Below are 26,811 nucleotides of genomic sequence, written 5' to 3' on the forward strand. Positions count from 1 at the left end.
CACTGGTTGAGGGAACAGCACACAGTATTTGCACAGAGCACCTTTCAAGTGACTTGAGTAGGCCAGCCATGGAGAATATTGGTTTATCCACGTGTGGCGGAAACAGCGGGAGCCCTGTGAATCGTTCTGATAGCTGTAATCAGTTGGTGGGACGTATGTGTTCATCAGGAGGTCATATCTTCGATTATTGGTCAAATGTTCTGTGGTTTTGACGTATGATCCAATGTCCAGATGATGAGGGAAGTCATTGGCCACTTTCGCAAGTGGTGTTTGGGGTGGCATCTGATTGGTTGCTGTGAGAAACTGTTTGTAATGTCCCCCTCTGCGCTGCTCTGCTGGTTCAACAAGCATCTCCGATGTACCCGGGGTGTCTTGATTGTTGTCAGAGTCATCAGACTTACGTTTTTTAAAGAACCTCCTGATATCCATTTCACATTCCTGAAAAATAAGAAAAATGAGGTTAACATAACAATACAAATTTAATACACTGGTTTTCCCCAGACTCTCTTCTTCTTCTTCTTCTTCTTTCGGCTGCTCCCTTTCGGGGTTGCCACAGCGGATCATCCGTATGATCCGCATCGTGACCACAGCGGATCATCCGTATGATCCGCATCGTGATTTGGCACATGTTTTACGCCGGATGCCCTTCCTGACACAACCCTGGTCGCCTCTTTCGACACAGGGATATGGTACACCTATTTTAACCGGGGTATACACCGGCCCAGTATACTGGTACTCATTTCGCCGACCTCGGAAGGATGACAGGCTGAGTCAACCCCCTGGTGTATTAATTCAGTGGCCCAACGGTGCTTGAACTCAGGACCTTTTGGATCCCAAGCCGCTGCCCTAACCACTGCGCCAACACCAAGCTCTGATGTCTTCCCCAGACTCTATAACAATCAAATCAAGAGCATTTAGTGTGATTATTTTGTATAAAATCCAACGTAGAAAATTAGCATGAGTTTTGTTACTGAAATAAAATAAATAGCCGCAACACAGAAGGAATGAACGAAAAAACACGATCTTCCACGCCAAATATCATGACATTCGATCAATCGTGTCTTCAACCTGAAGAATTGTTAACATCTTGTTCTGTTATTTACAGTAATCTGAGAAAAAAGGTGTCTTCACACTTCACACGGCGATCTCAGGATAGCATTGCCCCCCCCTGCATTTTTTTCTGCGGACTCCCATGCTGCTGAGGCAGAACCAACGCTCTACACAGAGTATGGTCCCAATCTCGGTTGGGTCCTCGGTGCCTTCGTTATGACGTCAAAATTACAAACATAGAACACCACACCCGATCAAGTATGAACATTTTTGAGGTTCATCTGGGGATAAATTGGTCCACACAAAATAAATTGATGATGTCATTGGTCATGTGGTTTGGCAGTCATATTGTTAAAATAAAAATGAAAAAAAGCTTCAAAAACGGCGAAACAGAAAGAGGTGAAACCAAACATGTATGACCGCCTATCCATGATGAACAAAAGGTTCACCCATATGATGTCAGAGGTCACATGGTTTGGCAGCCATATTGGACTTACCGGAAAAAACAAAAAAATATTCTCCAGACCAGCTGGACAGATCAACGGGAAATCTCACAGAAATGTTCCCTCAGCCTTGGGGATACCAGGGTATTCACTAATAATTGAGAGGTCACACGGTCTGGCAGCCATATTAGATTGAGAAAAGGATTTTTGAAATCCTTTCTCTTAAACCGCTTAATCAATCGACATGAAACTTCACAAATGATCTCGTAGTGATGGGGAATGTACGTTTTAAATTTCAACCTGATCGGACGGATGGTCTGGCAGCTAGAATTTTTTTTAAATCTCGGTTATTTTATTTATTTATTTGAATAAGGCTCACTTGGCTGTGCCTGGATGGGTTTGAGGGTGGAGAAGTCGCAGCTGAGCGCTAATCTCACCAAGGTTCTTACTGATGACTTCATCTTTGCTTCTGCTCATCATCATCGAACTTTGAGATTTATTTTTGAAAGTGCAGTTTTCAGTCTTCTCTTTTACCCTTTTGCTTGATTCTCCCCAGAAACCCTGTGCTCAGAACACATGTGGAAAGTTAACACTTTCATTCCAAACACTCTCACCTGAAGCCCAGTTTTGAGAACCTCATTGCATCGAGAACATCTCATCAAGAAGAAGAGATGCTGGACATCATGGGGCAAAGAGTCAAATCTCACATATTAAAGAAACACAACATGGAAGATAATTATGATGATTTATTTTTCAAATAACAGATGTACAGGATTGTGCAATAAAAGGTTGACAAAAATTAAACATAGCGCAGTGACAACATCCACCAAACAATATCCTCAACCACTGCCACCAATGGAATTCACTTTTCTGAAACAACACTTCTCCCTCCATTCGGTCCTTCCACTGATTTTCTTGCAGGTTTGGTGTAAAACTCGGGGCTGAGAGAACAAAGCAACAAAGATCAGTGACTTATGAGAACCATTTTATCAGAACAGGATAATGATAATATGTCTGACGTGATGATGCACAGATAGAGCACTTCCTTTCAAGCTGTCTGGTTTAGGTGTGACTCTCAGCCTGACGATAAACTGGCAGCTCAGTGCTTTGCAGGCGAGACATAAGAGCAGGTGCGACCAAAGTCCAAATTCCGACCATAACCTCCAAAGGGCAAGAGGCAAGCCAAAAATACCTATTCATGACATCTTGATTCCATTCTTGCAAGAACTGACAATGAATAGTCCCAAATGGGACAGATGATCGTCTCCCAATGGAGGGCGGTCATAGTCTGGATCCATTAGGTGAAGGTGAAAAAGTTAATTTTCAGTTTCCTTGGATGGAAAATTATCAACAGACCGCAACCTTGATCACTCCTGAAAATAAAAATAACCCGGATTACGGAAAATGAAGCAAAAACATGAGTATTGCTAAAGTGCATTATATATATATATATATATATATATATATATATATATATATATATATATATATATATATATATATATATATATATATATATGGAAAGGTGGAGTGTGAGGAGGACTCTCCCGATCTCCATTGGACATCGTCCTGCACCAAGGCATCCCCTCAAACCCGGAGGCCTCGCCCAGAGACTCAGTCAAACAGACAAATATTACATGGTCAGCATCAGTTACACATCAAACGGAGCCGCCTATCTGGATTTCGGGTTTATTTGCCCTCATCACATTGTATCCTTGGACTCGGAAGGCATTTTCATAGGATAAACGACTTGGGAGCTTTTTAAACATGATTTATAACTCTTCCCTCCCTCACCTCTTTTAAGAACACAGTACCTGGGGTAAGCCTGATGTTAGCTTTGTGGTGAGGATGACTGGCTCAGGATGTTTAGGTCCTGAGTTTGAGCACCCACCATTGAATTAACACCAGGTGGGGTTGACTCAGTCCGTCATCTCAGCCCATCATCCTTCCAAGGTCAACAAAATGAGTACCAGTGCACTGGTATGGGGGTACAGCATCAGCGGCATTGTCACACTCCAAGAAAATAATAGCAACCTGGCAGTCAAGCTGCCATAAGCAAGAAGGAGAAGAGGAAGTACCTGGTGTGTGGCTGTTTCTGCCCTTTTGCACAATATGGTGGCATCTCTAGCAGGAGGTGTGGCCCGTCGGACTGCGCCTTCGATGGTACATCAGCACGTAAGCATCTTTTTTGCAAACCTCATGCTCTTCCGCAGAGAACACTTCATGATCATCAAAACTCCTCCAGCCTGTACATCACACCGTGGGATCAGAAAAGACAACTTCAAAACAAAACTCTTATTGCAACATGAAACGATTCTTTGGCTGCATTGTCCTTGAATCTACACAGTCATCAATAAAATAACACCAACATTCACGAGTGACGCAGTTATAACAAGGAATAAGCGTTTAAAAATATTCTTCAAACCATTACAAGTTAAAATGCTTGAAGTATAAAATATATTCCTTTAAAATCTTTTTGGTTTGGAGATCCTTATATTCAAATGACTTGTGATATTCAACCCCAGATAAACTCACAAACAGGAAAACAATCACACAAAGCATCGAACAATTTCCACTCGCTCCTTCAACCTTACCGAGGACACTGTTTTGAGTGTCAGAGGTGCATGGCCGTCGTGCGATGGTGGTGTAGTGTGCCAGGTCCATTCGCAATCGTTTGTGTTTGATGACAGCATACAGGTCGTATGTTGTAACTGCGCTTGTCATGACAGCATCGCCACAATATGGCACCATTTCAAGACCACTGCAGCAGAAAGGTGCATCAAACAATGTTGTGTGGTCGATCAGGGAGAAGAGGAAGAACAAAGACTTGAACATATTGATCAGGGTAAAACAAATCCAGACACACTTGTGCTGGCTCATGGGACAATAATTACTTCTCTCTTGTAATCCAAAGCTGCAAATGAGTCTATTGTGATGAGTTCTGATTGGAGTTGCATGTTCTGAGAGCAATATGTTGATGTTTCATCATTCCCAGGTACTTACCTCAATGGGAAGTCAACAAGGGTTTTGATCTTCTTCCCCAAGTTGTTAAAACGTAACAGGTGAAGGATCAGCACCTCAGGAAGGTGACTTATACATCCCTGCATCGTCCCCTTTTTCATTTCTTTGCAATCAGGACAACAACTGGAAAGCACGATGAGACACGAAAACAATCATGGAGGCTCATTGGCATCTGATAAGTTGTTCATATTTACTCACACACGGTCTCAATCACCTTATCTTGTACCATTTACGACATTCACCACTTACAATTCTGTATCACTTTGGAAAAGCAATGACAGGCAGTCTGTGAGATGAATCTTCTTTTTATGCTTCGCATTGTGTGGCAAAGGCAGCGATAAGCAGGAGAAGGATTCAAAATGCCTCGATCCCTGAAAACAAAGAAAAACCCAAAATAAGGGGGGGGTAAAGAGGGAGGGAGGGGTGGGGTGTAGAGTTATATTCATGAATGTAAGAAGAAAAATCATGTTTAAGAGAAGATCATAAATGTAAGAAACAAGTTTTGTGAAAATAAAAATTATTTTAAACAAAATGCATGATTGGTTAAAGTGGAGAGAAACAACAGGAAGAAAAATTCATGGAAGAACCCCGACCTTGATCTTGAAAAAAATATATTATTTTTTTTTTTTTTGAAAGTCTTGAAAGATAGCTAGGAAGGTACTTGGTGTGACATCTGGACAGAGGAAGGAAGATAAGGAGACTTGGTGGTGGAATGAGGAAGTACAGGAAAGTATAAGGAAGAAGGGGTTGGCGAAAAAGAAGTGGGATAGTCAGAGAGATGAAGAAAGTCGGCAGGAGTACAAGGAGTGGCGTCGAAAAGCAAAAAGAGAGGTGGCAAAGGCCAAGGAAAAGGAAAAGGAAAAGGCACGAGCTGTATGAGAAGTTGGATACAAAAGAAGGGGAAAAGGATTTATACCGATTGGCAAGACAGAGGGACCGAGCTGGGAAGGATGTGCTGCAGGTTAGGGTGATAAAGGACGCAAATGGGAATGTGCTGACGAGCGAGGAGAGTGTGTTGAGAAGGTGGATGGAGTACTTTGAGGAGCTGATGAATGAAGAAAATGAGAGAGAGAGAAGGTTGGAAGAGGTGGAGATAGTGAATCTGGAAGTGGGGTGGATCAGTAAGGATGAAGTGAGGACTGCTATGAAGAAGATGAAAAGTGGAAAGGCGGTTGGCCCAGATGGTATACCAGTGGAGGCATGGAAGTGCTTAGGAGAGATGGCAGTGGGATTGTTAACCAGATTGTTTAATAAAGTCTTGGAAAGTGAGAGGATGCCGGAGGAGTGGAGATTAAGTGTACTGGTTCCGATTTTCAAGAATAAGAGTGATGTGCAGAGCTGTGGAAATTGTAGAGGGATAAAGTTGTTAAGCCACACCATGAAGTTGTGGGAAAGAGTAGTGGAAGCTCGGTTGAGAGGAGAGGTGACGATCTGTGAGCAGCAATATGGGTTTATGTCAGGAAAGAGCACCACTGATGCGATGTTTGCTTTGAGAATGTTGATGGAGTAGTATAGGGAAGGCCAGAAAGAGTTACATTGTGTGTTTGTGGATTTAGAGAAAGCTTATGATAGGGTGCCAAGGGAGGAGTTGTGGTATTGTATGAGGAAGTCGGGAGTGGTGGAGAAGTATGTGAGGATCGTGCAGGATATGTATGAGGACAGTGTGACAGCGGTGAGGTGTGCGGTAGGAATGACGGACTGGTTTAAGGTTAAAGTGGGATTGCACCAAGGATCGACTCTGAGCCCTTTCCTGTTTGCAATGGTGATGGACAGGTTGACGGACGAGATCAGACTGGAGTCTCCATGGACTATGATGTTCGCGGATGACATCATGATCTGTAGGGAGAGTAGGGAGCAGGCTGAGGCGAGCCTTGAAAGGTGGAGGTACGCACTGGAGAGAAGGGGAATGTTAGTCAGAAGGAGAAAGACGGAGTATATGTGCGTAAATGAGAGGGAGGGTGGTGGTATGGTGCGGTTGCAAGGAGTTGAGGTGGGGAAGGTGGATTGGTTTAAATACTTGGGATCAACTGTCCAAAGTAACGGAGAGTGTGGGAGAGAAGTGAAAAAGAGAGTGCAGGCAGGATGGAGTGGGTGGAGAAGAGTTGCAGGAGTGATTTGTGACAGAAGGGTAGCTGCAAGAGTGAAGGGGAAAGTATACAAGACGGTAGTGAGACCAGCTATGTTGTATGGTTTGGAGACGGTGGCGCTAACGAAAAGACAGGAAGCAGAGCTGGAGGTGGCAGAGTTAAAGATGCTGCGATTCTCGTTGGGAGTGACGAGGATGGATAGGATAAGAAATGAGTGTATTGGAGGGACAGCGCAGGTAGGACGGTTTGGAGACAAAGTGAGAGAGGCGAGATTGAGATGGTTTGGACATGTGCACAGGAGGGAAACGGAGTATATCGGGAGAAGGATGTTGAAGATGGAGCCGCCAGGCAGGAGGAGAAGAGGAAGGCCAAAGAAGAGGTTCATGGATGCGATGAGGGCGGACATGCGGGTGGTTGGAGTGTCAATGGAAGATGTGGAGGACAGAGTGAAATGTAGACGGTTGGTCCGCTGTGGCGACCCCTAACGGGAGCAAGCTGAAAGAGGAAGAAGAAGATATATATATATATATATATATATATATATATATATATATATATATATATATATATATATATATATATATATATATATATATATATATATATATATATATATATATATATATATATATATATACCCAACAACAACAACAACACGCTCACCTTCTCCTGATTCTGCTTCTTCTTCTTCCTCTTACCTTCCTCCTCGTCTTCTTCCTCGATTTTTTTCTACACTTCCATGACCTAATCTGTTGAACTCTCTCATACATTAATATTAACAACAAAAACGATCTTATAATGCTTCATCTTCCTCTCTCACACATGTGGTACTCTTTACTGTTTCACAATGCACTACTCTTCTGCTATTTTAACAGACTGCTCTCATTTCGACCTCTCCTTCATTCCTTGCCTAAAAAATCCAACTATTACAGCGCTTCTTCTCTCCATTCTCTGAATTCGCCTTCATTGCATCCATCAAGAATTGTGTTAAATCGCATCTCTGACCTAAACTTTTAAAAACCACAGTTTGCCATGGATGTTCGCTTTCCATCAACCAATTCTTTTTTTCCAACTTCAGTGCCAACTCACCCCCCTCACCCCTCACTCTCACTCTCAAAGCAACCATCCCACTCTTCTCCCTCCAAGCCTCCCTCTCACCTCTCTCAAAAATTCCCCTCACCTTTCTCCCACCTTTCATCCCCCTCACTCATCATTCTCTAACTTCCCGCCCCCTCTCATCCACCAAGCTGCCTCCCTCCACTGCCCTCTCACCTCCATCTCTTCACTCCACCTCCTCAAATCCTCAACTGCCTTCTTCCTTGTCTCTTGTCCCCCTCTCCCCCCGCACCACAGAGCCTTTTCTCCTCCTCATTCGGCCCCCTCCCCTCGCTATTCTGCAATTCCCCACACTCTTTCAACAACCCTCCTTACCTCCCCCCTCGTCCCTTGTCCTACCCTCCCCCTCCCCCTCCACCTCCTGCACCCAAAGCCTCCTCCCCTACCTCTTCATTAAAAGTGTGGACCTCAAATATCTGGGGTCTTCGCTCAAACCTTTCAGATCTTTCCATACAGGTTGCCACTGACAAACCAGACATTATCTGCCTAAAAGAAACTTTCCTCTCCCAAGACGTGTCTGACTCCCAAGTATCTCTCCCCGGTTACTCCCTCTTACGGTATGACAGAGCTGAGCCTCGTCCTGGTGGAGGTGTTGTCTCTTCATCAAAGACTCTATTCCTCACTCTCCATGCACTGTTCTCACTCCCCCACACCCCCAGGAATACCTCTGGCTTCAGCTTCCCCTCCACTCCCACCTCATGTTTATATGTGTACTGTACCGTCCACCGAACAGTGATGACTCCATCTACACCTCACTATCCAAAAACATGGACCATCTTCTATCTTCTCATCCAAACTCTCTCTTCCTCTGATGTGGTGACTTCAATTGTCATCACGCCAGTTGGCTAGGTGTGGGTACCTCTCTCACCTGCCATGGCACCTCAGCAAAAGCTTTCTGCGACTCAATCGGTCAACTTCCCGACCCGGATCTCAACCAATGGTACTCCATCTCTTCTGGATCTGATTTTGACAAATTTTCCTGACAATATCTGCTGCTCTTCCTTTGCTCCAATTGGTTCTTCTGACCACGTCCTTGTCAAAGTGGACATCTCTCTGGCTGTTATCAGAGAACCACCTCACCACCGTCGAGTCTGGCATTTCACTCAAGCCGACTGGCAGGGTCTCCGAGCAGCCATCAAACTTACAGACTGGTCTCCTATCACTACTTTCTCAAACATCAACTCATCCTGGGAATTATTTCAAAGAAACTTGCTCTCCCTCATGCACAGATTTATCCCCTCTCGTCTTCAGTTGTCCTACCCTTCCTCCCGCCCTTGGTTTACTGAAGCTTGTGGCGAGGTAGTTGTCCTGAAACAACTTGCCTTTGCCTCATGGAAAGCAAACCCAACTGAGGGCAATCTCAGTTCTTTCCACAAAGCTCGGAACAAGTGTGTATCTCCCCTCAGGAGAGCCAGAAAACAACATCTTTCTCATCTCAAGTTTGAACTCTCAAATCTCTCTCACTCCTCAAAATCCTGGTGGCGTTTAATCAAATCTGTTTCTGGTGTATGTTCCCCCTCCATCCCATCCCTCACCTCAAATGTCCGCACTGCTGATTCCACACGTGATAAAGCTGAATGTCTAAACTCGGTGTTTGCAGCTAAATCTTGTGTCCTAAACCCATCACTATCTCTACCCACTTTACCCAGTCGCACCCAACTGTCCCTGGACTCTGTATCCTTTTCTCCTGACAAGGTGGAGAGCTTGCTTTCAAACCTCGAGTCAGATTCTGCAACCGGTCCAGACGGCATCAGCCCACGTGTCCTCAAAGCCTGCTCTTCTGCTCTTGCTCACCCTCTCTCTGTTCTATTCACCCTCTCATTTGCCCAAGGTCATCTGCCATCTGCTTGGAAATCTGCTAACATCACTGTCCTGCATAAGAAAGGTGCAAAAACAGATCCCTGTAACTACAGACCAATCAGCCTTCTCCCAATCATCAGCAAGGTTATGGAATCCATCATCGCTTCAGACATGAAATCCTTCCTCTTCTCCAATGTCTTGATTTCCAATCATCAATTTGGTTTCAGACAAGGTCACTCTACCCTGGATATGCTGCTTCTGCTCTCCCATCAATGGATGGAGGTCCTCAATGCCTGACAGGAAATCCGAGCCATATCCCTGGACATATCACGTGCTTTTGACACAGTCTGGCACCCTGCCCTACTCACCAAACTCTCTTCCCATGGTATTCAAGGCCATCTCCACTCATGGCTCGCAGACTTCCTCTCCTGTCGCAGTCAACGTGTGGCCCTAAATGGAGTTCTTTCATCCCCTCTTCCTGTGCAGGCTGGAGTTCCTCAAGGTAGCATTCTGGGCCCTGTTCTTTTTCTGGTTTTCATCAATGATCTCTCGGACTCCCTGAAAAATCCTCTATTTCTCATTGCCGACGACTCCACCCTCTGCCGTACCATCTGTCATCCCTCAGACCGGCAAGCAGCAGCTTCTTCGCTCACTGCAGATCTGGATAAAATCACAAACTGGTCCAACACGTGGAACATGTCTTTCAATCCAGACAAATCTCACACTCTCACTATGTCTCTTCGAAAGGACCGTTAAGAACCCCCCCCCCCATCCACTTTCTCAACAATCCTCTGGAAGAAGTCTTTTCTTTCAAGCTTCTCGGTCTCACGATCTGCCATGACCTTTCCTGGGAAAGTCACATTTCCAACCTCGCCTCAAAAGCCAGTCGCCGACTGGGAATCCTCCGTCGTGCAAAGTCCTTCCTCGGCCCTCTTGAGCTCCTGACCACTTACAAAGCTTTTGTCCGTAGCCTGATGGAGTACTGCTCTCCCCTCTGGGCTGGTGCTCCTGCCTCCCACCTTTCTCGGCTTCACGCTGTCGAAACCAGGGCATTTAAGATCATCGGCATCTCCTGCCGGCAACCAGGGCATTTAAGATCATTGCAGTCAGGTCAGGTTCGATCTGTGACCTGCTACAGGTACCATGTAAACCTGTACTAACCTGTTCCATGGTCGGGTTGTCGGCGACTAAACCGTCTCCCCCACCAGGTTTTCTGGTGAGGAGGGTGTTTGGATATGGACACCCAGCAGGATTAAAACAAAACCTGCCAAAGGGCGGAGGAGCTCCTTGTGAGCCAACGGCCATCCATATCTAGTGCCCAACTGTGTCTGCGGACGTCCTCCTGCAGTTGGGTTACTTTTTATGAGGAGGTTGGTGGCAGGATTTGCACTCCGGCCACCGTAAAACCCTTCATTCCGCAAAACGCAAAAACGCAAAAAAATCTGAAAACCCACTCTATGGGAGTACCTCCTGTGCAGCTTCCCTTCGCAGGGCAGCTCAGCGGATGACGGGATTGGGGCAAAGCCTTCGGGACCCCCAATCTTTGATGATAGGAGGGAAACCACGGGGTAACATCCCTGGGTCAGATTGCGGGAGAGTGTGTCGGAGTGGTGCTGAGGTGTCGTCCACCAGACGGCGGTCTCCTTGGGTTAACCTGAGGCGGTCCCTTCCGGTGGGTGCCTGGAATGTCCTATCCCTAAGAGAGGATGATCACCTGTCTCTGTTATCATCTGAGCTCAAGCGTTTGGACATCGGGATTGCAGCTCTCTCTGAGGTTCGGAGACCGGATTGCGGCGAGATAATGGTGGGTGGTTACACCGACTATTGGTCTGGTCGCTCTGATGGTTACCATACCCAAGGAGTTGCTGTAGCTGTGTCCAATAAGCTGACCCCAATGATAATTGAGGTAACACTGGTCAACGGGCGTATTATGAGATTAAGGATTCGTCACTCCTTAGGTGTCATTTCCCTGGTCTCTGTTTATGCTCCGACTGAGGCGAGTGATCTCACCGTGAAGGATGCATTCTACGCCACGCTCGAGTCTGTGGTTGATCAGTGCCCCAGACGAGATACACTTCTTGTCTTGGGGGATTTCAATGCATCGACTGGAACTGATAGGGATGGTTATGAGACATGTGTTGGTCCCCATGGGTCAGGAACTATGAACCAGAATAGCACTAAGTTCCTTGACTTTGCAAGAAGTCATGGACTTAGGGTGGCTGGTTCATGGTTTCAGCGCCCACGAGCTCATCGCTGGACTTGGTATTCCAATGCTGGCGGTGTGGCAAAAGAGATTGACCATGTCCTCATTGACGGTCGTTGGAGGATGCTCCAGAACTGCAGGGTCTACCGGAGTGCTCAGTTCCTCAATACTGACCACAGGCTTGTTGTAGCAACTCTAAAGCTGCACCTTAAATCCTGGAGAATGGGACCATCCCAGCCGAGGCTGGATGTTGCCAAGCTCAGGGATGAGAGAGTAGCTGAGGAGTTTGCGAACAGGCTGAGTGGACACTTGGGGGGTCTGTGTACTTTGGGGGGGTCCTGAAGAGTTGTGGAGTGCCTTCAAGACCACCGTCCTTGATGTTGCCGGTGGATGTCTTGGAGCCCACCGCAGGGCAAAGAAGAATTTTGTCTCTCAAGGGACACTGGATACCATTGCTGCATGTTGGATACCAAGGGACACTGGATACCATTAACATGCAACAGCATGTTGCTGACCCTCGAATCAACTGTGGTCCACCTTCGCTTGTGGAAACATGGGCTGCGGTGAACCAGTTGAAACGGGGCAAAGCTCCAGGGATCTGTGGCATCCATGCTGAACTTCTCAAGGCTGGTGGAAATGCTGCACTCGTGTCGTTGCATGCAGTTTTGTGCTCTGCCTGGAACACAGGCATCATCCCAACTGACTGGAAGAGGGGCCTTGTTGTCCCTCTCTGGAAAGGGAAGGGTGATCGCCAAGACTGCAACAACTACCGAGGGGTGACGCTGCTCTCAGTGCCGGGCAAGGTCTTTGCTCGGATAATTCTTGATAGGGTTCGCCACCATTTGCTTGAGCACCAGCGTCCAGAACAGTCAGGCTTTACACCAAAGAGGTCAACGATTGACCGTATCCTTGCCCTTCGTGTCCTCACCGAACGCAGACGAGAGTTTCGGCAGCGGCTGCTTGCAGCCTATGTTGATCTCTGTAAAGCGTTCGATTCAGTGAATCGGGATGTCCTCTGGAGGATTCTTGGTCTTCGTGGGGTGCCACCAAAACTGATCGATCTGGTGTCTGAACTCTACTCTGGTACTGAGAGTGCTGTGAAGTGTGGTGGTACCATCTCTAACTTATTTCCAGTTGTTACTGGAGTTCGTCAGGGGTGTGTACTGGCCCCCACACTTTTCAGCACTTGTATGGACTGGATTTTAGGGAGGATGTCGGAGAGATCAAGCTGCGGTGCATCGTTTGGGAATGTCAAGATCTCGGACCTTGATTTTGCAGATGATGCAGTCATCTTTGCGGAGACTTTAGACATCCTTTTGGGGGCCCTCGAGGTGCTGAAAGAGGAGTCGGAGCCGCTGGGATTACGGGTTTCTTGGGTCAAAACTAAGATCCAGGCTTTCGGTGACATCTTGGATGCTGCTGTCCTGTCTGTGTCTGTTTGTGGTGAGGATGTTGAGGTCATGGAGAGATTCACTTTCCTTGGCAGTGATATTCATGTCTCTGCTGGCTGCGAGTCAGAGGTCAATAGACGTCTGGGTCGGGCCTGGGGAGTCATGGATTCACTGGATCATGGGGTGTGACGCTGCCGGTACCTGTGCGGGAGGACGAAAGTCCGAGTCTTCAGGTCCTTGGTACTTCCAGTCTTGCTCTATGAATGCGAGACTTGGACTCTGACCAAGGATCTGAGACAGAGACTTAATTCCTTTGGTACCAGGTCTCTTCGGAGAATCCTTGGCTGTTGCTGGTTGGATTTTGTGTCCAACGAGCAGTTGCTGAGAGAGACTCGGATGAGATTTGTTACCTGCATAGTCCGTGAGCATCAGTTGCGGCTGTTTGGACATGTGGCTCGTTTTCCTGACTCTGATCCTGCTCACCAGATTGGCCAGTGGAGGAGGCCAGTGGGCAACCTCGTGGTTGCAGCAGGTTGACCATCATCTCAGGGAGATGGGGATGGGCCTGGCATGTGCCTGGGGGATGGCCAGACGGAGGCCCCTGGAGTACCGGCGGAAAGTGGACGCAGCGACGCGCTGTTCTGGCACATGCTCCTATACCTGACCTGACCTGCATCTCCCGCAATGAGGCTGTCTTTGGGCCTCTCACTCAATCACCGCAGGTTGGTCGGTGGTCTTTCTGTCTTCTACCGACTCCTCTCCAGCCTTGCCCCCCCTGCTCTCTCTGCGATTTGTCCCCACCACATTTCCACAGGGCGCTCAAAGTCTGCCAACAACCCCCTTCTGGTAAAACTACCAAAATCACGAATCACTGCTCATCTTCACTCTTTCATTCCTCTTTTTTCCCGCCTTTGGAATAAACTTCCTCACTCTATTCTTTCCCATTCTTCCCTCCAGGCTTTCAAAACAGCTGTTCACCACCACCTCTTATCTTTCCCCATCCAAATCCTCGATCTTTTCTACCCCCGATAATCCACCCAAGCCCACTTCCTTCAATTCCCCTGCTTTCCTTCCTGAAAGTCCCTGTAATGTCCATCTTCTCTTCGCCATGTTCCCCATCCCATCCCCATCCCTCTCCCTTCCACAGTTCACCTAATGTGTCTGTTCCCCACTGTTTTGTCCCTTCCACTCCCGCCCCTCTTGTCTCATGCCTCCTTGCTGTGAGTTGTGTGTTAGCTCTCATACGAGCCTCGACCAAGGTATACCAAAAAAAAAAAGAGAGAGAGGGAGCGACATCGACAGTGAGAGAGACGGAAAGAGAGACAGAAGACAGAGAGAGAGACTGAGATAGAAAGAGAGACAATCAAATAGACAGTGAGAAAGTGTTCCGCAAATGAGGGACAGACATACACTGACAGACATACAGACAAAGAGTGTAAGACTTTTTCAAGAAAATTAATTTAGTGAGAAAAACTTACAATGCCGCAGCTCGAACACGTAATCTTGGTTTGTTGTTGGCCATAAAATGTGTCGTAAATGATGGAATTGTTGAAATACGATTTGTTGTTTTCCCACGACTTCGCTCCTGCAACCTGTTCCACAAAACATACAAATGTGTGAGCAACAGCCATTTCACAAAAACGTAAAACAGCCAGGAAATGGTGGCACTCCAATGATACCAACGTTCAACAGAAAAGCTTGAGAGCGAGAACAAGAAACAAAAACATGGAAAATATGACAAAGAATACCAAGTAATATCAAGGACATTTGGCCCATCATGACTGCACCACACCAATACCAGATTAAATAAATCCATCAATCCATCAAAAGGACTGAAGGAAAGGGGATTTGAATCTGGTTTCTCAGCATCACCAGCCATTGGTTCAGATAGCAATGCTAAACAGACCGAGGCAAGCTCTTGGTTCTGTTCTCAACAAAACAGACTGAATGAGAAGACGGTTCCACAGAGCGAATGACCTGAGTGCGAGGCTAGACGGTGTAGGACGAGATTATAATCAAAATTACGTCGGGTAAAAACACAAGCAGCTCCCGATCACTGTTAAAATCAGGGGCGACATGTAGTGAGATGGATGTGAAGAAGATCCAGGACAATATGGGCTTCGGAGGATCCATTCCCAGCTACTTCAACAGTGTCTGCAGTGTTAATACGTTTCCAAGAGAAAGGCAGAATTAATGACGAGATGCAAGGAATAGCTTTAAATTTCCAGAAATAATTAAATCCTTCAAGTTTTATACCATAAGAAGATTGATTCGTGAATCAGGAAGGAAAAAATACACAACTCATGCAACAACGACGTGGTGATTCTCCAAATACGAGTTAATCCTTCAAAAAACAGAAAAATTAATTGCTCGTCTCATTTGCCTCTTGATCGCTCACGACATTATTCCACATTTTCTCACAGTAAACAATGAATATTCCTCAATAATTAAACTACCAACAACTAGTGCAGTTGCACAGCAAGGCAAGCATGAGGTCTGATGTTTGACAACCCAGTGGTCTTCATTCAAGGCAAACCCGATGTGAGACTGATAAAGATCGGTGTAATGATGGGAAGTTCTGTCTGTGACACTCTGTGGATCAATTGCAATGAATACGAGTGTTATTGTCTCAACAACGCTGTTGATGTTATAAATGTTCGTCAGGGCCATATTTCGGAGGCAAGGCAAGTGGATTGCTTGCATGGAGGCCGATCACGTGATCCAGGACCTACACAAAATTGGGGCCTCCACATTATTGTGAAAACATTTTTTTTGTTTAAATAAATGCCAAAAATTTCCATCCAATTAAAAAAAACCTGAGTAGTTTCAACGAAATGAAGGATTTTATCAAACTTTTATCTGGATAGAAGGTAAATGTAAGCATCCATATTTATTCAACATATTTGTCATTTTTTTAGGTTTTAGAAATGTTTTGATCATGTGGAAGTAGTTTATTTCTGCATCTGTCTTTTGTTTCTTCATCTGTCTTTTGTTTCATTTCATCACGTGACATAATGAGTCAGAAGCCTGACAGTCACCGTCACCGTGTGCATGAGAGTGGCGCAGCGAAAAGGAAGATGGCCGAGGAAAAGGCAGATCGACTTGCTGCTGTCATTGCGAAGACACCGACAATTGATCAGTGGGACAAGGGATCGTCCACTTCAAGTTCTCAGCCGCAGACAGAAGATGAAAATGAAGAAGGAGTCCAAACTGAAGATACGACCGCTGACGATACTGAAGTTGATGTCACTGAGGGAACGGGAATTGATGATAACAAGGATGTGGAATTCACTGCTGTTGCCGCAGGGAGACTCCAGTAGATCCCAGAAGTGCATGAAGACTCTGTTTGAACGAACATCGATGGGACAGGAAAGACTGATCTCTCTCACACTCATGAACATTGAGAGTGACCTTCTGCGTCAGCTGTCCATTGATGAAATTGTGGATGACTTTGCCAGTCAGAAGGCGCGTCGAGTCAACATGACAAAGTGAACGTCCCACACAGCAGCAGCATGATCTTGTGTATCTGATGATTTTATGAACATCGTTCCACCTGATGTATATTATATTGTTATTTGCAAAAATTCCAACCCCTCCCCCACTCTGTCGACTCTGTACTCTCTGCTCTCTGTCGCTCTCTGGCGCTCTGCTCTCCACCTTCTCCTACTTCTCACTCAAAATTTTTGGTAAATACGATGACTAATTGTTCTGTCGGCGAAGCGACGGGCCGGCTCTGTGAGTTAATATGTCAATTTAAATTATTCCATGGACTTTAAAATGTCAATTGCGTTGTTCTTCTGGCTTCACTCAGAGACAAAGCTCTGAGCTACTTATACTGCCCACTGTGAAATGGTGGTGCAACATCGGGTGGCATTGGTTCAATTTGTACAACGACAGAGTAAAATATCCTGGTTGTGAAATAAAATTTGGCATCAACATTATTCATGCCTGTTCTCCCGTCATTTCAAAAGTGAATGCTGAGATTTTCAAAGGCAACATGGGAAGTGGCCGCCGTAAACTGGAGACACACGAACGCACGGACAGACACTATGGTTTGCAACTTATCAAAAATAATTTCCCTTCCAAGGCCAAATAACTTCAACACAGAAAGAGATCATTCAGCAAATCCAGCCTGTACAATGGTTGCCAACATACGAGGAGAGGAGAGGAGGAGATTGGGACCATACTCTGTGCAGAGCATTGGTGCTGCTTTAGCAGTCTCCTTGGCTATTGGGCACAATCCTGGACGGGTCGCCACTCCGACACAGTATACCAGCATGCTGGCACTCATTTTGCCGACCTCGGAAGGATGACAGGTCGAGTGAACACCACCTGGTATTAATTTAACAGCTGAATAGGATTTGAACTCAGCACCTCAGGATCCAAACCCCACCACCCGAACCATTAAGCCAACAACAAACAGAACATTTGACAGTAGGTCCAGTATGTGCTCTATCCTTTGTAAATGTTTGACATCAAGCAAGGAAGCACCACACACCATGTTTGAAGCCTTTGATTTCACGAATGATTTCGCCGGGGTTGAAACACCGACCACCTCGACTCAGAACGGACGCTCCAACTGGAACGAACTACATCATCGAGTCCACCGAGAATTAAATTTGAGGTTATTTTGAACCTTTGAAGTTTATTATTCAACGTTCTTTTCAGGTGACAATGCCAAATGGAGGCGTTTCTATCATTAAATGACGACTTTGCACCGCAAGCTTTCTTCAAAGACTTGTTCATATCGGCCACTGTTATAAAGAATGCAGACATGGTTTGTTCAAGTTGGTGATAAACTGAGGGTCATATCTTCATGGAATGTTCAACAAACCAATTCCATGTTGTGTTTATATGTTTAAAATGTATCTAGTTTGTCATCATGCTCTTTTTCTGGTTGAATATTTATCTTTGAATGCGTGCTCAGCTTTTCAAGCACAGTGGCCACCAGAAACGGGAATAAGACGAACCCACGGACAGACACCACGGTTCCAATTTTGTAATTGATGAAGGGTGGAAATTCATAGTTACACTGTCAGGAAGATGGAGCAAGTCGATATTGCAGTGGCACGGAGGAACCTGGTTCAGTTCTTCATGGAGTTTATCAAGAATGACCATCAGACATTCTTGGGCATCATGCTGCTCCCCATCATTGAAGTCGGGGGCCACCTTGCACATCGCCTCCTGTTATGAACAAGGGATTGAATGGACACAAGCTGTTGAACAGGTGGAGCTTATAATTGTTGATGGAATAAGTAATATTTTAATCAATGCCATGTTTTGTACATTCATCTGTATGAATCTGTTATAAATTTGGAACTTTTAATCTAATCACAATGAATATCGAGAACAAGGAAAGATTGCAAACCCTCGTCCAGACTTGTTCCGTGTGGTTTTATGGTACGTATTCTGTGGACGTTCTCACATTCCAATTGTACATACTTTATAGACGTTCTCACATTCCAATTGTACATACTTTAGATATGTACTCACATTATAATTGCACACACTTTCTCGTTGCACTTGGTTGAAAAAAAAAAGAGAATGTGCCCGACTGGCTACCACGAGGTGGTGATGGTGGCCAACGTTAGCACATTCTGTGCAGAGAAACAGACAAACGAACAAATGAAAAATCACTCACAGAGCGAAACTTGGCAAAATGAAATGGCACTCCGCAGAGCGCAGACCTCCGCCAGGCTAAAGAGTTCACGTTTTGTATCCCACTGATAGCCCAGATCTGGATCCCGACCTGAACCAAAATCGAGACTCATCATCCTCGTCACACACCCAATGTGTCCACCAAGTTTCGACCGAATCCGTCCTTAACTTGAGATATCATTCATGCTACATATCGTTTTTGGCCGATCTCTCAATGGTGAAGAATCACTTGAAAAATTCTCGTATCCGGATCCATATTAGGATTCAGATCTTCATTAAAATTGTGCATTGCTCTTTTTGGTCGGTCACTTATTCACCAAAAAATTCAGAATGATTGCCTGAAAACTGTGGCCAAAAATCGTGTGAGACACAGACAGACAAACAGATAAACGCTGCAGACCAACATACTTGGCAAAAATTTTTTTTGCAAAGTTTCATAGAAACAAACACATGAAACCAAATGCAATACCCTCCACTTTGGTGAAGGTAAAAAGATAACTTGTCGGTGAAAGTGAATGAAAAAACAAAAGGATTCCGAGCTCACCATGAAGTACACTGGATTAACAAAGTAGTCCGTCTTTTTCTTGTTGGTGAACAATTTCAGGACTTTACCATTAACAGAGAACTTGTCCTTGTTCCAAATGGCCGTGAGGAGTTGACTGAAGAACGTTGTTAGGTTTCCAAAGTCATCACTGTCAAAGTTCATTCCTGCCGGAGGAATGACAAAAGAGGACAGTGAACGGAAGAGCAGACAACGAGGTTTCCTGATCTTGTTCAGACCTTGCTGTTGTGCTGGGTTTGCTGTGTCACTGGGATCACTGATGAAAATCACCAATCTCCACTCAAATACATTTCAAACTCCACATTGTTGTGAAGAGAAACAAGGGCAAGACCCTGCTTGGTGATGAACTTACCAATAAAGTAGGCCAGCACATCCGGAGTATTGGCCAAACACTGGACCACACAATTCAAGTAGCACAACAGGAACGGATTTTTCAGGCCAATGAAACCGCCGGGATAACGGAAGGTGTCATCTTTCATGGATTGATGCTGTAATGCAGAGAGAGGGAGGATAGAAAGAAGGTTGAGTGGAGTGACATTATACATTTATTGTCCTCATTCCCAACACAAGCACAAACTTCATTGTCCTTCCTCTGACAACTGTTTTCTTGTCTATTCCCAACACATTCGACATGTTGTATGGCTGTCACCAAAGATAATTCATTTTTGTGAATACATAATCAAGGCTCGTGCAAGAGTAGAATTAGTACACTGAACGGATCAGGACACAGAGGGACAAAAGGAACAGATGAGATAGGACGAAGGATTGAGGAAATTTCGAAAAACGAAAGATTGGGGTGTGTTCGAGAGGGCAGAAAAGATCATGGTTTTGAATTGGGGATGATCTGAGATGGTGGTGAACAGCTGTCCTGAAGAGGTGGTGGGAAGATTGAATATAATGTGGAAGTTGGTTCTTGAGGTGGGAGAAAAGAGGAACAAATGAGTGGTGGTGAGCAGTGATCCTGGAATGTAGGTAATTTAATCAGAATGGGGTTGGTGGTTTAATGGACCGTGTTTGCCCTGCAGAATCCTTGAGGGACAAAGCACGGAAGGAGCAGAGGGTGCAAGACCAGAAAGGACATGGTATATGAGAGAGAGAGAGAGAGAGAGAGAGAGAGAGAGAGAGAGAGAGAGAGAGAGAGAGAGAGAGAGAGAGAGATAGAGAGAGAGAGAGAGATCAATGACCTGTGATGAATGGCGTGGTGATAGACCGTGACTCTGCTTCATCGTGGGAGATTCCAATAACCTTGAAGGCCTTGGGATCTCCCGTGTCAAGGTGAGCAAGGTCTGCGGCAGAGGAGCCAGCCAGAGGAGAGAGCATTACTCCATTAAGCTGTGGAAGGAAGGACTTTCGGCGACGGAGGATGCCCAGTCGGCAGCTCGCTTTGCACCCCAACTTTGAAATGTGGTTTGCCCAAGAAGATCATGGCTGATAGTGAGACCCAGGAGTTTGAATGACCAAACTTCTTCAAGATGATTGTTAAGAAAGTAGATAAGGGAAGGGGGTGTTGGATTGCCAGACAGTCCTTTCTGAAAGAGATGGAGAGAGTGTGAGAATTGTCAGGATTTTTAGAAATATCCCAATAAAGTAGGTCAGCACATCCAGAGTATTGGCCAAACACTGGACCACACAAGTCAAGCCAGAGTCAAGTGTTTGACCAGCTTGTCATTTTCTCATGGTCTGAAGAGAGTGAAGAAGTTGCAGCTTGCCTGTATGAAGGATGAGGGATGTCACGGCAGAGGGTGGAGTCAACAGAAAACAAACAAAGAACATTTTCTAGAGAGTCAGAGAGATCATTAAAGACCAGGAATAGGACTGGACCCTGAACACTGCCTTGGGGCACTCCAGTCTTGACAGGGAGAGGAGATGAAAGGATTCCAGGAAGAGCCACACCTTGGCTCCGAGAGCAGAGGAAGTCAGTAAGCCATGTGTGGAGTTGGCCTTGGATGCCAGAGGAAGACAGTTTGGAAAGTAAGGCAGGATGCCAGACTGTACTAAAAGCACAAGATTTGTCCAGAGAGACGGCCCTGATCTCACGTCTGACATTGAGGGTCTCTGTCCATTGTTGGAAGAGTAAAATCAGCAAGTCCAAGGTGAAGTGACCTCATCTGCAACAAATTTGTGATGATGAGGTTGTTGGAGAAAACAAAGTATTTCATATCAACTGAGATTGTGGATTCCATGACCTTGATGGTGATTAGAAGTAAGATGAGAGGTCTGTAGTTAAGGGGATCAGTTTTTCCACCTTTTTTGTGGAATGCAATGATGTTGGTGGATTTCGAAGCAGATGAAAGATGACCCAGAGTAAATGATATGGTGAAAATGGCGGATGGAGGATGGGAGAAGAGCAGCAGAGCAGGATTTTAGGACACATGAGATGATGTCATTGGGTCCCATTGCAGAGCCAGAGTCGAGGGTTGAACAACCTTCTCCACCTTCTCAGATGCAAAAGACACAGAGTACAAGCAGTTGTGGACGACAGGGAAGGATGGGTACCGAGTGTGAGGGGCTGGAGATGCAAAATTTCGAAGCAAACACAGAATTGAGGCATTCAGCCTTCTCACAAGCAGAGAGAGCTGTGGTGACATTTGAAGTGAGGAAAGGGATGGAGGGGGAGCATCCACCAGATACAGATGGAACAAGACACCACCAGCTTTTAGAGGAGGGAGACAAGTTTGAAACTGTTAACATTGAAATTAAAACTGTTATCTTGATTTTCACGAAAACATAATCATCAAATACCTTTGGCACGTCCACCATGATCTTCACCTTGTCACCTGGCTCATCACATACATCACCATCACCTTGGATCTGCATGTTTTCTTTCCCAGCAGGTTCTTCGTTATCATTACACACATCTTGACCGTTACCTGCGGATATCAACAACTGTTTCAGGCAAACATTAAAAAAAAATGGTTCAGAGAAGTTTTCCATTGCCAGGATAACATTGACGGTCCCGGTGGGTGTGGAACACTGATTTTCACATGTTGTGGTCGAACCCATCATCAATTTAAACTTGATATCTGCAGCACAACTTTCCCTTTATCCAGTGACGGCCATATTTTTTGTGACCACCACATGACCTTGACCTTCACCATTTATGGATGGAGTGTAAAAGAATAAAACGTGTCTCCATCGACAATCCACACATGAAACTTAACATTATTAAAATCGGAGGAAAATTATTCAAGTTCTGATAAAAAAGGTGTTTTTCATGAATTAGGTGACAACGCAAAAAAGTAGGTCAAGGACACAAATCAAATACCAGGTGTACAACTTCAGTGCAGGTACACTGTGATGATGTGAGAATATCTTGGAAGGCCAAGTGGTCTGAGTGATCCCGCATTCTCAAAATTGAGAGATGACAAACAAACAAGTTAATTTTTTTAAAACCACCATGTGAACTTGACCTTTAACCCGGAGCGACACGATGTAAATTAAATGTAAATGTGACTCCTTGTGGAGTCGAGGCGATCTGGGGAAGGCAATTTCGTTCTGAACAGACAAACCTAAATCGAGGTTTTGTGAAACAAGTTTAAATGTTCATAATTGTGTCACGAACTTAAAAATAGGTCAAGGTCAAAAAACCCCCATGTCACCCCGGCCCACTTTGTATTCCCATTGTTGATGTAAAATTTAATTCCCAAAGTCCCTGTCGGCTCCGAGATAAAGCTCAGACATTGATACAGCCCAGAGATTGGGAGTGTTGAGAGAGAAGGAAGAATTATCTCTTCTTTTTCAAGATGGAGGTTTAGTTCTCCTCGGGGTGTAAGAAACTCTGTGGGAAAACACACAAATTGGGGTCTCGGATTGGAGAAACAAACCCCACAGGAGCAACAAACCATCCCCTGTGATACCGGAGGAGGCGGAAAGAAGAACAAACACCTCGTAGATTGTTGGTAGTTGTGGTGGAGACGAACTACCGGGAAACGTCATCAATCAAACTACTATCAACCAGTTCGAGTCCACACTGGAGACACGTTGTGTGAAACATCCATCGTTTTCCTCACAAAGGAGGTTCCAGGATCGTGAAGAGGGTTAAACAAGTCATGATTCACGTCTCGACATCCAGCAAATGGAGGAAATATTCAGGAGATTCACGACTCGAGTGAAAAAGTAATTATCAACACAGTTTTACATGGAGAGAAGGAGAGAAAGGGTGTTTGTACTTTTGGATGAAGATGGTCTGAGGTAATCAAGGGATGATGGAGATGGAGGAGGAGGAGGAGGAGGAGGACACGGCGATGACGTGTTGGGGGGCGTGGTCTGTTGTGCTGGGGTGGGCGTGGTCTGTTGTGCTGGGGTGGGCGTGGTCTGTTGTGCTGGGGTGGGCGTGGTTGGTTCTCCCTCCCGAACACCTTGCGGTGTTGATCCAGGTGTATCTTCTGTTTGGTTCGGAGAAGCAGGATCGACATTGGAAGATCCAACATCGTTTCTTCCCTTTGAAAGATCCTTCTTGCTGCGATTACTTCGTCCCAACTGCCACCACTTTTTTGTCCGTTTTACCTTTGGTGGTTTCGGCACCTCAGGAACAGATGAGCTGTGAACGGTGAACAAGAAACAAAACGTTTGGTCACAGAAACCTGCCCACACTGAACGAGTCTCCATTGTGTAAAATTATAAAATACGAGACATGTTTCGTGTTTATCTCTCACTTGGCTCAAAATTTCCCGTTTTTCTCACTCACATTTCAACATCACCCGAATGTTTGTTGTTAAATTGTTTAAATTTTCTTCACACAACATGGTATGTAATACCGGCGACCATCGGGGACTCGATACGATACACATTTACACCGAGAAAATTGGGGTCTTCCCCTCAACCCTGTACCCCCTCCCCCAGATGTGTGACCCAAACACGAACCATACTTGGGGACCCTGAGGGGACATTCAAAATCTGGGGGATTTGGTTCAGTAGTTGTTTACTTGTTGAAGCATATATATAAATAAACAAATAAATAGGACCGGGCAACCTGAAGCTCACCTGGATCAGGAGCAACAGTCACTCAATCCCCCCTTCGACCCCCCCAGACCCTGATTTTATTTAATGCCGTGAATACACTTTGGTACATCATGGGTGGTGAAGGTTGTGGTCAACCTATTTGTGAGGGGTAGGGGCGAGGGGCGGATCAAACCGCCCCAATAGACCCCCTTAATGAGCACAGATTTTGATGCGTTCAATACACCTTCGTAAGGCATCAGGTGTGAAGCTTGTGGTGAAGTTTAATCTCACAGATTTATCCCCTCTCGTCTTCAGTTGTCGTACCCTTCCTCCCGCCCTTGGTTCACTGAAGCTTGTGGAGAGGTAGTTGTCCTGAAACAACTTGCCTTCACCTCAAGGAATGCAAATCTAACTGAGGGTAATCTCAGTTCCTTCCATGAAGCTCGGAACAAGTGTGTATCTACCCCCATAGAGCCAGAAAACAACATCTTTCTAATCTCAAGTCTGAACTCTCAAATCTCTCTCGCTCCTAAAAATCCTGGTGGCGTCTAATCAAATCTGTTTCTGGTGTATGTTCCCCCTCCATCCCCTCCCTGACCTCAAATGGCCGCACTGCTGATACCGCACGTGAAAAGGCTGAATGTCTAAACTCGATGTTTGCAGCTCAATCTTGTGTCCAAAACCCATCACTATCTCTACCCACCTTACCCAGTGACACCCAACTGTCCCTGGACTCTGCATCCTTTTCTCCTGACAAAGTGGAGAGCTTGTTGTCAAACCTCGACTGAGATTCTGCAACCGATCCAGACGGAATCAGCCCACGTGTCCTCAAAACCTGCTCTTCTGCTCTTGCTCACCCTCTCTCTGTTCTATTCACCCTCTCATTTGCTCAAGGTCATCTGCCATCTGCTTGGAAATCGGCAAACATCACTGCCCTGCATAAAAAGGTGCAAAAACAGATCCCTGAAACTACACACCAATCAGCTTTCTCCCAATCATCAGCAAGGTGATGGAATCCATCATCACTTCAGACATTAAATCCTTCCTCTTCTCCAATGGCTTGATTTCCGATCATCAATTTGGATTCAGACCAGGTCACTCCACCCTGGATATGCTGCTTCTGCTCTCCCAAAAATGGACGGAGGTCCTCAATGCCAGACAGGAAATCCAAGCCGTATCCCTGGACATATCGCGTACTTTTGACACGGTCTGGCACCCTGCCCTGCTCACCAAACTCTCTTCTTATGGTATCCAAGGCCATCTCCACTCATGGCTCACAGACTTCCTCTCCTGTCGCAGTCACCGTGTGGCCCTAAATGGAGGTCTTTCTTCCATCCCCTCTTCCTGTCCAGGCTGGAGTTCCTCTAGGTAAAGTTCTGGGCCCTCTTCTTTTCTGGTTTTCATCAATGATCTCTCCGACTCGTTGGAAAATCCTCTATATCTCTTTTCTGATGACTCGACCCTCTGCCGTACCATCTGTCATCCCTCAGACCGGCAAGCAGCAGCTTCTTCGCTCACTGCAGATCTGGATAAAATCACAAACTGCTCCAACACGTGGAACATGTCTTTCAATCCGGACAAATCTCACACTCTCACTATGTCTCTTCGAAAGGACCGTTTCCAAAACCCCCCATCCACTTCTCAACAATCCTCTGGAAGAAGTCCTTTCTTTCAAGCTTCTGGATCTCACCATCTGCCATGATCTTTCCTGGGAAAGCCACATTTCAAACCTCGCCTCCAAAGCCAGTCGCCGACTGGGAATCCTCCGTCGTGCAAAGTCCTTCCTCGGCTCACCTGAGCTCCTGACCACTTACAAAGCTTTTGCCTGCAGCCTGATGGAGTACTGCTCTCCCCTCTGGGCTGGTGCTCCTGTCTCCCACGTTTCTCGGCTTCACGCTGGAGAAACCAAGGCATTTCGGATCATTGGCATCTCTCGCAATGAGGCTGAGTCTTTGGGCCTCTCACTCAATCACCGCAGGTTGGTCGGTGGTCTTTCTCTCTTCTACCGTCTCCTCTCCAGCCTCGCCCCCCTGCTCTCTCTGCAATTTGTCCCCACCACATTTCTGCAGGACGTTCAAGATCCGCCAACAACCCCCTTCTGGTAAAACTACCAAAATCACGAATCACTGCTCACCTTCACTCTTTAATTCTTCTTTTTTCCCACCTTTGGAATAAACTCCCTCACTCCATTCATTCCCATTCTTCCCTCCAGGCCTTCAAAACAGCTGTTCACCACCACCTCTTATCCAAATCCTCGATCTTTTCTTCCCCCGATAACCCACCCAAGCCCACCTCCTTCAAATTCCCTGCTTTCCTTCCTGAAAGTCCCTGTAATGTCCATCTTGTATTCCCCATGTTCCCCACCTCATTCCTCTCCCTTCCACAGATCTCCTAATGTCTCTGTTCCCCTGATTTGTCCTTCCCCTCCCCCCCTTGTCTCATGCCCCCCTTGCTGTGCGTTGTGTATTAGTTAGCTCTCATCCGAGCCTCGACAAGGTATACAAAAAAATATATACATATATCGTGTGTTTGGTTCAAC

At 45.8% G+C, this 26,811-nt stretch overlaps 1 protein-coding gene across 6 annotated transcripts; it reads right to left on the bottom strand.

Annotated features, from left to right (window-relative positions):
* Positions 1 to 2,224: 2,224 nt before the first annotated feature.
* On the bottom strand, positions 2,225 to 25,645 carry LOC147019151 (ubiquitin carboxyl-terminal hydrolase 2-like). Of its 6 annotated transcripts, XR_015062647.1 has the most exons (13): positions 23,501 to 25,645; positions 22,074 to 22,201; positions 19,684 to 19,819; positions 18,605 to 19,477; positions 18,143 to 18,295; positions 14,590 to 14,703; positions 4,764 to 4,885; positions 4,497 to 4,637; positions 4,088 to 4,254; positions 3,572 to 3,739; positions 3,308 to 3,470; positions 2,686 to 2,866; positions 2,225 to 2,434 (listed from the first exon to the last, which is right to left on the bottom strand). XR_015062647.1 is itself a non-coding variant. In XM_085899462.1 (11 exons), the coding sequence occupies exons 5-10, from the start codon at positions 18,287 to 18,289 to the stop codon at positions 3,618 to 3,620; spliced, it is 813 nt and encodes a 270-aa protein (XP_085755588.1). In that variant the 5' UTR covers positions 18,290 to 18,295; positions 18,605 to 19,477; positions 19,684 to 19,819; positions 22,074 to 22,201; positions 23,501 to 25,645; the 3' UTR covers positions 2,225 to 2,434; positions 3,572 to 3,617. The 6 variants fall into 6 exon arrangements, 4 of the variants coding, with proteins under 4 accessions (XP_085755588.1, XP_085755587.1, XP_085755586.1 ...); XR_015062646.1 differs by having other exon boundaries at positions 2,225 to 2,866; XM_085899462.1 differs by lacking the exons at positions 2,686 to 2,866; positions 3,308 to 3,470.
* Positions 25,646 to 26,811: the final 1,166 nt, after the last annotated feature.

This window comes from Eptatretus burgeri, chromosome 10, assembly GCF_056783735.1.
Source record: "Eptatretus burgeri isolate ZD-2024b chromosome 10, Ebu_testis_v1, whole genome shotgun sequence".
Classification (NCBI taxonomy): Eukaryota; Metazoa; Chordata; class Myxini; order Myxiniformes; family Myxinidae; genus Eptatretus; species Eptatretus burgeri.